Source organism: Lathamus discolor, chromosome 6 (genome assembly GCF_037157495.1).
Source record: "Lathamus discolor isolate bLatDis1 chromosome 6, bLatDis1.hap1, whole genome shotgun sequence".
NCBI lineage: Eukaryota > Metazoa > Chordata > Aves > Psittaciformes > Psittacidae > Lathamus > Lathamus discolor.
In genome coordinates this window covers 81,827,947-81,840,705 of record NC_088889.1, presented here as the reverse complement: position 1 = coordinate 81,840,705, position 12,759 = coordinate 81,827,947, and the positions used below count along the sequence as shown (strand labels likewise).

Below are 12,759 nucleotides of genomic sequence, written 5' to 3'. Positions count from 1 at the left end.
ATCTGAACAAACAAACATGCAGAATTAACAAGATGTTTTAAACAAATTAAAAGAATGCTTCATGCAACTAAAAATCCGAACCAAGATCAAAACAATTGTGGCACTGGTTCAAATGATCTTAACCCTGCATCAGAGAGCCCTGGGGTTCAGGTTCTCCTAGATACAATGCAGATAAAAAATAAGCCACTTTAATCAAATTTCAGCAATGTGTAGTTTGTATCCAACCTTAGACCACATTTGGTTTTGCTTCATTTTCAGCATTACTGATGACTTTCTTATGGGGTACTAAGGCAAAAAGCTTTCTGTTGAGCTGTAAGAATAAACTTCTGTCTTCATAAAGCATTTTAATAAGAGCAATGTAAAGCTGAAATGATGCTTTGACTCAGCACTAGGCAGAGTCAGTAGACTGCACTGGTACAGCTACCCCAGACAGCTGTTACTAGTAGAAGTGTGGCTGTGCCAAAACTGATATCCATACTTCTTCCACGTGGCAACTAAATGCTGTGGTGTATTTCGATGAACATTCAGAGCTAAGTAAGTCTCCTCCAACAACTAAGACTTCACCTAGAGGATAGACATGAACAAACCATACACACCCCAACACTGCAACCACCATCCTACAATGTGAATATTTAACTCATCAAAGTTCATTAAGCAGAGAGTAGTTTACATTTGCACCTTTAGTTCTTAGGCAATGAGGTAATACTAAACTAATTCCAATCCAGTCATCAGGTGTTTCATGAAGCTGGCTAACCTGCTACCCTGGTCTTAACTACTGGAAAATTTTTTAGACCCTTATATACAGATAGGCTGTAAGGCTGAAAATACATGTGTTTATTTTTTCTGCATACACAACACCTCTGACCTTTCTTTCCCTTTCCTTTCTTTTAGGGATAAATAGAGGGAAGGGAAAAAAAAAATAAAAGGACAAACCACAGGAACAAGCCAAAGAACAGAACATGTTTCTTAAAAGCACTGTCACATGTATAAAGGTTCTGACCTGATAGGTTTTTGTCTTCATTGCCATCACAGCGTTTATCGGAACCAGAAGAATCATGACAGCCACACCTGCCAGCACTGAAGGACCTAAATTCTGAAAAGCACTTAATTGTAAACATTTATTCAGACCCATTTTAAAAATCTTTGGTCAAACCACTGTACATGCTACAGAAAAGCATTTGGACATAGCTTTTCAACCTCTTCTCCACCTTTCAAAAGCAGCATGGAGGAAGGAAGATCAAGTAGGGGCTTCAGCTGATGTTTATGTGCTTTGATTTTTGAAACAAACACAAATACAGCCCTCAAACAGAGGGGTACATCAAGATACAGGTCTATCTATCCATATATATATAGCTCTGTACACAAATCCAGAGATCATTTAATGTTTTTCAATTTTCACTGATTTGTCTCTTCTAAAATAGAGATCCATGCAGGGAGTGGCCAACTTCTTGGGAAATTTCATTACCTTTCCAACTGACAGGATCAGGAAGTCAGCCTGGTGACTGTCTGGACTAGAAATAGCAATCACTTCGTATGGCAACTCTCAGATCGCAGAGCCAAGACCACTTTCCTTTAAATCAAGTGGAAAGTGAGATAGATACTGCAGTCTCTCAAAAGATAGTAGCTTGCACCTGTGAACTCTCCACATGCACTCAGCACGCAAATTAGGAACCTGCTGCCTTCTTTCTTGAGCAGTGACAAAAGCAGCACTGAATGGCTTCTAAACAAACAGTATGTGGAGTAAAGCCTCCAGTGGTCTGAACAAGAGCTGTCTGCAGTCATGACCAGAAGAAGCAATACTTTGCCAAAAGTCAAAACAATAAACAACAGACAATACTCACCTGCCACAATAAGTACAGTGCTAGTATCACCTGGAAAGGTGCAGACCAAACCATGTTTATATAGGTGGCCAAGTCCATGAATCTCTGGGCATCCACAGACATTAGATTCACAATCTCACCCACAGTAGAAGTCTTTCTAGCAGAATTTGTAATAACAAGTGCCTAGGTGCAGATTAAAAATAAAAAACAATTAAGGCAACATGAAGGAAGACTTGACTCATTTGCAATTTCTTCATAGACCTCAACTGCTTTACAGAGCTCCATCTTTAAAAGTACAAGCAATCCTTTTCCTGCTTCATATTCTGTTTAACCTGCACATCTTACAAAACCCAAGCTGTATAGTTTGAACCAAGCTGCTGGGTTTAAAAATTATAGAGAATTAAAAGCAACAAGCAGTCTTTGAGGTTAGGATTGGTTCATTGGTGATTTTATTGCTGGGGGGGGATGACAGACTCTTTGCTTGGCTTGTTTTTTTTAGTATAAGAACCTTCACTTCTCATCACACATTTATCTCCCACAAAGCAACCAGTCCACAGCTTTCCAAAATGTTCCACCTTATTCCAAGATGAGGTGGCACTGCTGCTAAGTCCTAAATGAAGCTGTAAAGTAGATGCATCCTAATTTCTGCACAAACTGAAGCAGTTTCATACCCCTACTCTAACCAAGCCAAGGTTTCTTGTTTGGCAGCAGGAAGAAGGTGCCTGAACTAGTAAATTAGAAAGTTGTTCTACCTTAAAGGCTTTTCTTTATAAATGAGATACTCTCTTTTGTAAGCTCTCTATTAAGAGCTAGGAATCAGCCTAACAGCCTCCTAACTAATTAAATTATTCAGATTTAAGTGATGCATCCACACAGTCACCAAGAGGTACTGTTGTGTATTTAAAGAAACACCTACCTTTCGATAAATTACACCAACAATAGCTGTTTTGAGCCTCATTCCAGTTACAAAGCAAATATGAAAATACTGGTGAAGAATCAGTGTCTGAAGACAGGCACAAACAAACAGCAGCCCTGTGTAAAAGTAGCCTTGCCAGTCTGGGGCTGCCTTGTCATTTACAAAGTGGATCAGCAATCTGTGAAGAGAGGAATTAATTCTCTTGATATATGAAAATGAAAAGTCAGGGTTACAACCTCAGATTATGCCAAATATTACATGGGTCATGCAAGCACCCAAAATACCAAACCTTAGATAAAACACTTCAGCAAACGTCTTAGAAACATTTTACACTAGCACACATCACTCTTCTCCTAACAATGTACTACTTCAAACCAAAGTACCGCATACCTTACATGTGCAGCATTCTGTTGGAGCTACACTAAGAAGTCTCAAATTCCCTCCATCTAAAACACTTACAAGCTTACTTACAGCTGTTTACAGTTGTTCTACATCTCTCACCTTCAAGCAGTACAACTCCTCCTACCCCCTTAGCTCTCTGTTGCTTCACCTATTGCAACTTGTAATCCCACAATCATTACAGGTTAGAATTAAATAAACTCTCTCGCTGTTGTTGACTAAGTTCCTGCCTTGCCTTCCTACTGTTGGAAAGGAACATAAAAAGTCAAATATTTGCTACATCATGTTATAAATTGAAAATCAATGGACCAAAATTGCTCACGTGCCTGGTCTCTAGCTTGCATGAAACTCTTCCCCACTGAACCAGCTGAAGGCAAAGCAGCTTGGTGAGTCAAATACCAGTGTGTTTGAAATTCTGTCCACATACTTTTAATACAATAATAAAGTATATAGGTCTTACTTCAGAATTTCTGGGCCTGCAAACATCAAGAGATCATGTGCAGCTTTAAACAGGAAGCTCATGAGAAAATATGGTCCAAAGGTTTTATATAACACCTTGAATAAAGATGCTTCAGAGCTCTTCTGAGATGGTTTTATGATCAAAGCCTCAGCCTCTTCTGTCACATCACCATTTGAGTCACTTGATTTTTGTTGCTTTTTGGGTGAGTATACCATGCTTAATGGTTGCCTGAAATAGGAGGAGGTATATAATGTAGCCTTTATTCAAGCATAAAGCCAACTGGGAAAATGCACAGTATACAAATGAGATTTTTATAAGCTGTTTACTCCTCTTCATAACAGTTCAACTGGGTTTTACTACCAATCAAGCACCTTTTTAATCATACAAACATAGCTAAATGAACTGGCTATTCACAAATAAGTCTTCTTTGTACGGATAAGTAAGATTCCTGCTGAATCTTTTCTATAGGTCTGCCAGAGGTAATAACGGCTGTAACATGTGTTAAATAGCAAAGGACATTATTTATTCCAGAACCCAGTACGCTAAACTTTCTTCAAAATCAAGGCCTCCCTGTGCATCAGTTAAAAAATTGCAGTCAGATTTATTCCAAGTCATCCCCAATGGACTGAACACATTCATTACATACATCTGGCTTATGTTAGACTACAGACTTTCAAACTTCTGAGGACAAGCAGTATGCAAAAATACATTGTGTAAGCAAGCAAGCAAGCAAATTTCCTTCAATGAAAAGGTACTTCTATTTCCTACAGTAAAGGGTGATGAAAGTAGAATGGAAACTGCAGGCATGCAGTCTTTCTAATTTTAGTCATCTGGCTTAGATGCCCAGGCTCCCTATATAGTCAAAGGAAAGAAATAAGCAGCTCACTTTTATACGCTGAATTGCCCTCCTGTGGCTTCACTAACTATAGAGGGAGCCCAAGCTCCTAAATTATGACTGAAGTTTGACTGTGCAAAAACATTCCCTCCCCAAGGAAAAAAAAACACACATCAGAAGAAACAATAATCAGCTTTAGATCACAGAAGACTAAGGGAAACTTGATGCAGCTTTTCATAAAGAAGACACACAACACCCTACTTAATACCTGTTCTGTACGCACCTAAGGACAAATACAGAGCTGTCACTTGGGCCTTACAAAAACAGGTTTGATAATGGATGACAAAACACCTCTAAGTAGAGGCTGAGTAACTTAAGCTTTTGAACCTCCACATCTTGAAAGATATATCAGCCATGATAACTGAACTTACCTCTTGGTCTTTGCCCACTCTTTTGCCCAGTTTCTAGCCAAACCTGGCACAACCTCCTCCGACTTGTCCTCTTTGTTTAATGACCACAAATCCTTGGCTTCCAAAGGTCTCCGATAACCCTGAACCATCAATCTGTGTTAAAAAGAATCAGCACTATATATTTAAGAACACTAGAGATATGTGTCTATATGTGTGTGTGTGTGTGTGTGTGTGTGTGTGTGTGTATATATGCCATAAGACAGTGGTCCTTACATCTAGCCCCAAAACAGAGACAGTGCTTACAAAAACCGTATGCAAGAGCACCTGTAGCAACACAGGTCCAGATGCTAAAACATACAACCTACTGTCTTTACTGTGAGAATCAAGATACTAAAACATCTGAGAATCCAGGATATGCCACTGGATTCAAATTTCAGAGAAAATAAAAGAAAGCATGCAGTGATCTCATTTGAAAATCAGCCAGGCAATTAATATTCCCATGCCTACAAAGTTTCAAAATCTTTATTAGCCTTTAATTTTACAAAGCAATGCCTTTCATCTAGCTTTCTGTTAGAACTCTGGCCAAGTACCAACCACAACTATACACCACTATTATTTTACATGTTTCTGTGTTTTAACTCACAAGAACATTTATAATTTGCTCACAACACAGCATAACCTAACCTAAGTTAATGAAAAATAAACAGAACCCACACCTATTGGAGCTAACAGTTTTGAATGCCCTAGTTTCTGAATAGAGCAGATAACTTGTATCTTCTTATATTTCCCAAAGAATTTTCATTATATTTTTTCAACAAACTTACTAAATACATATTGGCAAAACTTAAATTACAAAGACTCCACAAAGGAAGTAAAAAATATAGATAAAGTTAAAAAGAAAAAAAATTATCTATCTACAAAACAACCAAAATCATTATTGCATGATTATTGCTAATTTGATTCTGAAAGCATGATCCTAAAAAGGCATCTAACTTTAACTGGTGCTTTATGCATCATCTTGATCTTACCCAGTGATCCACCAGAAACTGATTCTGGAGAGGAAAGAAGCACTGAACTCTGGACATGGATTCTGAAGGAGAAAAAAGAAATCAATCCACATACAAAGTGAGTAATTCAGGACCAAAAGAAACAAACCAAACAGAAAAGATGGTTTTGAAATTCCTTTTGTTTATAGTATTTACTTTCACATTACTAATCTTGTCATTTATGCCAGTGACAGCTTGCTCAGGAAACACAAGCACAGCTTCAGGACTGTAAGCAGAGTAGGCCACTGGGGCACAGGAAGAGCAGTATCCCAAGTCAACAACGCAACAAGTAGTTGAGGGAATTTTTTAAGATAGTACAGGCCAGACAATCTCTCAAGACGTCATGACCAGTGCCTACCAGTAACAATGCAAGGTCTGCTACCATACAACAGCGTAAATGTTTATTGGGCAGTTAGTCACAAACTAATAGTTCAGTTGTACTGTTCTCACAGTTAAGTGCTGTGACTCCATCAGAACAGATGTACAAATGAAAGAAAAAAAAATTATAAACTCAGCAACCCAAAATAGCCCCTAAACCCCTGTATTTCATTCATCAATAAGCACAAGAAAATTCAGTACCCATAAAGGTACACAGCTAGCTCATGTTCTACATCTAGCCCAATGGCTGTTTTAACTGCTCTTCAGGTTAACCTCCTCTCCTAATGTGCTTGGATTAAAACAGCAGAAAGGAAGGCCAGAGGAATTTCAAAGGCACTGAAGGTGATTCATTTGCAGAATTCCAGTGCAGATTTCTCTCTTCCCTCTTTCACTGCTCTCAACAGCACATAAAGAATGCTAAAACTAGCCACTCCTTCAGCGCACAAACCACTAGGTTTTTATCAACTATAATTGGAGCAGCTCAGGTACTTCAATCTACAGAACTCACCAAACATCATTAAAGTACTGCAATTAAAAAAGACAGAGCTAAGTGTTCAAGATTTGCATTTTTCAACTCATGTTTGTGTGACCTGCCTTCTCCACTAAGCTATAATTGAAGCGTGTTGTAAACAAGCTACATGAAACAGGCTCCTGCATTTCCTCCTCTGAACACAAGGTTCTGTGCAACTTCGCAGGTAACAATATGTATGAGGCGGATGCTTTTTGTGATCGGGGATAAGAGTTCCACATTTCCAAAGTCTTTAAACACTTGCAACAAAATGACTGCAAGCAAATCCTACACCATCCCTTAATGAATAAGTAAAGGTTTTAAACTGAGAGACATTTAAAAAAAAAGGGGGGAAAGTGAGCTTGGTAATTTCAGCCTTCAGCCATGCCAGCACTCCTGACAGACATATCACTATTTCAGCAAATACAGGGAATGCTTTTAACTTCAACAATATTACAAAATATTCTGAATTCTATATAAAATGCTGTATCACTTTTTTCCTTTATACTCTTTTTTTTTCTAATCTAATTGCAAGTGGAAACTCTTAAATTCAAACATCCACTAGATCTTATACCACCAAAAACTGGACTTCATCTGCATAAACCAAAAGTTTCAAACACTACAACATATTGTATTACTGTTAAAGCAGTACTGTTTTTGATAAAATGAGTTGTTACACTATTAATCCTACTGACATTCATGCAGATAGAATGAAGACAAGTTGTAACAAGTCTGCCCTTCAGAAATGCAAACAAAGAGAAAACGAGACAAAACACTGACTTCATGCATCAGCACCTACATCTTAGACATTTCACTGTAGTTTTTCTGCTTAAGTAAACATGTAATAAGATTTTACTCAAAATTTCTGGTTGGGAAGCGCTTGGCAGAAGGGAATAAAGCAGAATTTAAGACTAACTAACATTAGCTGCTTTGTTCTTTTCCCCATCATAAGATTCAACAAACACACCACTCATGAAAAGAAGGTTAAATTTTTAAGTGCGCCCTATTTCCTACAGACAGTCCTAGAAATACTCAGAACACAAAACTAAACCACTGTGGTATCAAAGCACCCTGTAATTATTTTAACTATGCTCAAAGAAGAAATATATCCATATATGTATTCATATATCCATAAATATATTTCCACATATGTACAGCATCCTGTCATATACATTTCATATCTGCATGAGATGAAAAGAACCCAAAGATGAAGAGGAACCAGAGACTAAGCAATATACTCTTTCCTCCAGGTGTATACACACAGATGGACTGCCACTGGTAATGCAGAGCACCACTGCCACACTGGATACCAACAGAGAGGTAACCAATTCAGTAAGTGCAACTGGTTATGGACCTTTTCCACAGTTAAAGGCAACATCTATTTCCCCCTTCACACATTCACACATTTCACACCTCTCTTCATAAGTCAGTGCCTAACAGACGCCTAACAGCCATCAAACCAGAATTACATCTTATTTTTAATAATTAATTAAATAAAGCCACCAAACACAAGAGCTGAGGTTTCTAAACTTGATACTGGCATATCCAAACTCCTGGCAGCAACTGGTGTCACCCCACTGTGACTCAGGAGGTCTAGCCTGGGGCTAAGCAAGCACTCTAAGGACCCTCCATCTCTTGGGTCCCTTTAGATCCATGCCATATAGCTAACACAATTAAGAATGTATACACTTAACCCTACTGAACAGTATTGGCTGACCAGGAGGACAGCATTTAAAATCAGTGTTTCCCACTGATTTCCAAAAGCACTACTGAATAAAATACGTATGTTTTAACCTCCAGGAATACTATTCAGAAATGACTGAAACAGTATATTTTCCTCTTTCTCTTAAATAAAGTCCACCCTGGTTTGCATGTTATGGGATTCATCTTCTGCATCACCAACATAAGAGCAGAAAGAACACTACTGTAAATAAGCAGATTTTAATTACTTAGCATCTGGGAAACTATGGCTCTATAACTCATTGTACAGAATATTGCACATAGGATAGTACAGACTGAACACTTACAGGATCATTTATTGTTTCAGAAAACAAAGGTGGTCGTTCTGGAAAACAACACAAGATGAGCTGTACGAGTAACAGGATAAAGTATATGCAGAAGGTGGCATAACGAAATGCATCCACTTCAGCACGCTACAAAGGAAAGTGATATTCCAATTAGCAGGATTGAGGAATTTTTTTAAAACAACATATTACTATTTAACATAAACCAGTTGTAAATTCTACAAATATTACACTACCCAAACCCACGCAAATTAAAGTCAATGTCTACTTTCGTTAAGGGAAGGTAAAGAAAGGGTGGAGGAGATGAAAGATACCATTTATTTTTAAACAACCACTGCAATAAACACACAAAACATGAACTTCTGTAGAGAAGTTCTCTTTAAGATACTGTTTGTACAAACACAGCATGCCCCAGTTTGAAGTCAGTATATTCTTTACAGGAGTAAGGCACTTATGCACCAGGTGGCAAGAAGTTTTCAAGGCAAATTTATTAATTACTATGCACATAAAAATTACAGGAGCAGAATTTAGATTACCATTTGTTGCACTCCACTCAAATTCCAGAGCTTCTTCCATTTTTTAGATCAGGACTGATACATAAAGCATAAACCTCCAAAGTCAAAGCACAGGACAGATGGACACATACTCCCACACTCACCAGTAAAATCCCACTCCCAACAGCTAAAGACAAAAGTAGGCTGAAAGTTCTCAAAATTCACACTACAGCTTAAAGAAATCAAAGTGATGCCGTTTTCAGGCAGCTCCACAACTAATCTGATATTTGAGGTGGCCTTACTATAAAGCAGACTGACATAAAAATATTTCACTTGTACTCTTTCATTTTGTCTAATCAGATGAGACCACTTAACCATCAAACCGTGTGTTTTTGTAAATCCACTGTACAATCAACAGGAAGACAAAGTAAACTCCCAGAACAGTTTTCATATCAAAGATAATACACTTTAATTGTACTCAAGCAGGCACATGCCCTTTCTGGAACAGCTAGGAGAATTTTTTTGGCAACTGTTGCTGCAGTTAAGCTCACTATGGATTTCACTAGCATATCTAAACGAGAGCCATTATGTCTTTCTTACTTTGCTTTTATCCTTTAAGGAACAAAGGTACACTGAATGAGCCATTCACTGAGTAGACTGGCACAATCAGAAAAGCAATTACTCTATTACTGCAGTACTTAGGATTATTTTCAACTGAATGAGGCTAGCAATCACTTACCATATTTAAGGCATGTTTTATTTTGGATCTAAAAACCACTGTGGCACATGTCAATGAGATGAGCCAGAAAATCATCATAACACCTGAAGACTGGACTCCTTTTATTCTTTCATACTGTATTAAAAATGTGGCAAGCAACTGTGGACAAGTAAGATAAAAATATATTTACACACTAAGTTTTACAACATTATACACATATACAAGGTACTGTGTCAAAGTGTGCTTATTTAATATTCCAAATCCAGTAGCTCCCAGGAACACACAGAGATTTAAAGTGTAATTCAAAAATACCTTTAAGCATTAAATGCTCTAGAGCAATAAAGATAAGTGGACAAAAAACTGAAAAGAAATATGTATTACACAGAAGTAAATGACCACACACACAAAAGCACTGTCAAAAGCTGCCAGACTTTACAACTTCAATTTCCTGGTTCTACATCACAAGTCAACATGCAATTATAGCAACACTATATCCTTTCCAAGACTAGTTCTTTTTAAAATAAAAATATTTCTTTCCATACAAGCCACAACACCAAACAACACTGATCAAATATTACTCTATTTCTGTATTTTGTGTGTTTGCAGAGTCCTTTAGGAAGCTGGTACAATTTAGTAATCCCAATTGGCTGCTGCAACATGGATTTTCAATCACCCCAACAACCGCTTGGCAATTGCACCCTTAAATGACCACAAACCATTTCACAGTTCTTGCATCTGTCAGCATGCTTAAGGGCAGTTGGGTTTTTCTCTTTGGCTTTTATTGTTATTGTTGCTGCTGCTGTTAGGGTGGTTGTGTCCTGTCCTGTTCCCCCCTTGAGTATCATGTTTAATCACTACCATTCCAAGTCTGTAATAAATATAAGGCAACTGACAAGAAATGAACAGCAAGGCATTTTTGTATTTTCCTTGAAATGGAGACTACTAGTGTGAAAATAGACAATACTTGTGCATCTAGGTAGAAAAGAGTTAGCTGAGGATACCTGTGTGTCTCCTGGCATTTAAGGCTTTCCACCATGCCATCAAATGAAAACACGCACTTATGAATGTTATATGCAAGAGTTTATAGTAAGATAATATGCCATGCCTTTAACAGTCTTTTACTAAGGTAATCTAGGTTTAATCAGTTCTCCCACCTTGATTTCTCAACCCCATGCTTGAGTCAAGCTATTAAATGAACATTAGCTCAAGCCTGCCAAAATAAGGCAAGACAACTAGCACTGGCTTGCGAGCTGACACACAACACACTGAGCACAGCTGGCTTGGCGAAAGGGGAAGAGGGTGTCTTAAAATTTTAATTTTTTATTTATTAAAAGAAAGTGGACATTTCAGAGTAAATATTTCCCAGTTCAACTGCAGACTAAGCCTTTACATAAAGATTGCAGTTTAAAGAATTACAACACTGAATAACACTAAGATGTATGTTACTGCTTCAGGCTTTGCATGAACAAAAGCTGTAATAGGAGAACTTACCATTGTTATACCCAATACTGTTGGCCCAACAAGAAAAAATGGAGCTCGAAAAATATTTTGACTTCTTTCCCAGAAAGAGTAGAAAAGGTCTGCCCAGCAGACTATCCACAGTATTAAGCCCAAAGTCTGCAATACAAAAGTGTATTTCATACATCAGTTCACACAGATTAGGTAGCACAATATATACATGAACACTAGATGTTATGTGCTAGTAGAAAAGTCAAAATTAGATCATCTCTTTTGGGCAATTCTACAACATGCTCAAAAGAAGAGTAATTTGGCTTTACCTACTGGGTCCCGACTAGAAGAAAAGTGTTTAGCAATCTTCAGCACCATGACAAGTGCAAGGTCCTACACCTGGGTCAGAGCAATCCCAGGCACAGCTACAGACTGGGCAAAGAAGAGATTCAGAGCAGCCCTGCAGAGAAGGACTTGGGGGTGCTGGTCGATGAGAAGATGAACATGAGCCGGCAGTGTGCCCTCACAGCCCAGAAAGCCAACCGTATCCTGGGCTGCATCAAAAGAAGCGTGACAAGCAGGTCAAAGGAGGTGATCCTGCCCCTCTACTCTGCTCTCCTGAGACCTCACCTGGAGTATTGCGTGCAGTTCTGGTGTCCTCAACATAAAAAGGACATGGAACTGCTGGAACAAGTCCAGAGGAGGGCCACGAGGATGATCAGGGGGCTGGAGCACCTCCCGTATGAAGGTAGGCTGAGAAAGTTGGGGCTGTTAAGCCTGGAGAAGAGAAGGCTGCGTGGAGACCTCATAGCAGCCTTCCAATACCTGAAGGGGGCCTATAGGGATGCTGGGGAGGGACTCTTCGTCAGGGACTGTAGCGACAGGACAAGGGGTAACAGGTTAAAACTTAAACAGGGGAAGTTTAGATTGGATATAAGGAGGAAATTCTTTCCTGCTAGGGTGGTGAGGCACTGGAATGGGTTGCCCAGGGAGGTTGTGAATGCTCCATCCCTGGTGGTGTTCAAGGCCAGGTTGGATGAAGCCTTGTGTGGGATGGTTTAGTGTGAGGTGTCCCTGCCCATGGCAGGGGGGCTGTAACTAGATGATCTTGAGGTCCTTTCCAACCCTAACTACTCTATGATTCTATGTAATTCAGAGCAACATGAAGCAGAAAGCTGGCGAATCTCATTCCTGAATAACATATTGCAGAGGCGAAACCTCTCCGATACACCATGCTATTATAGTCCTTAAAACTTTACTCTTATTCTACAGGAGGTGAAAAAAAAGTAAGAAATCATTAAG

At 38.7% G+C, this 12,759-nt stretch overlaps 1 protein-coding gene across 4 annotated transcripts in view; it reads right to left on the bottom strand.

The window, feature by feature from the left end:
• The window catches only part of ABCC1 (ATP binding cassette subfamily C member 1 (ABCC1 blood group)), a 56,061-nt gene that overhangs the window by 29,205 nt on the left and 14,097 nt on the right, over positions 1–12,759 (bottom strand). For 3 of the 4 annotated variants that reach the window (XM_065684194.1, XM_065684193.1, XM_065684192.1), the window contains exons 3-11: positions 11,500–11,625; positions 10,030–10,167; positions 8,800–8,925; positions 5,869–5,930; positions 4,862–4,993; positions 3,596–3,823; positions 2,737–2,914; positions 1,842–2,003; positions 1,001–1,093 (exon numbers count right to left, since the gene is read on the bottom strand). In XM_065684194.1, the coding sequence (XP_065540266.1) occupies positions 1,001–1,093; positions 1,842–2,003; positions 2,737–2,914; positions 3,596–3,823; positions 4,862–4,993; positions 5,869–5,930; positions 8,800–8,925; positions 10,030–10,167; positions 11,500–11,625 (1,245 nt within the window). The other variant, XM_065684195.1, reaches the window with a different exon arrangement.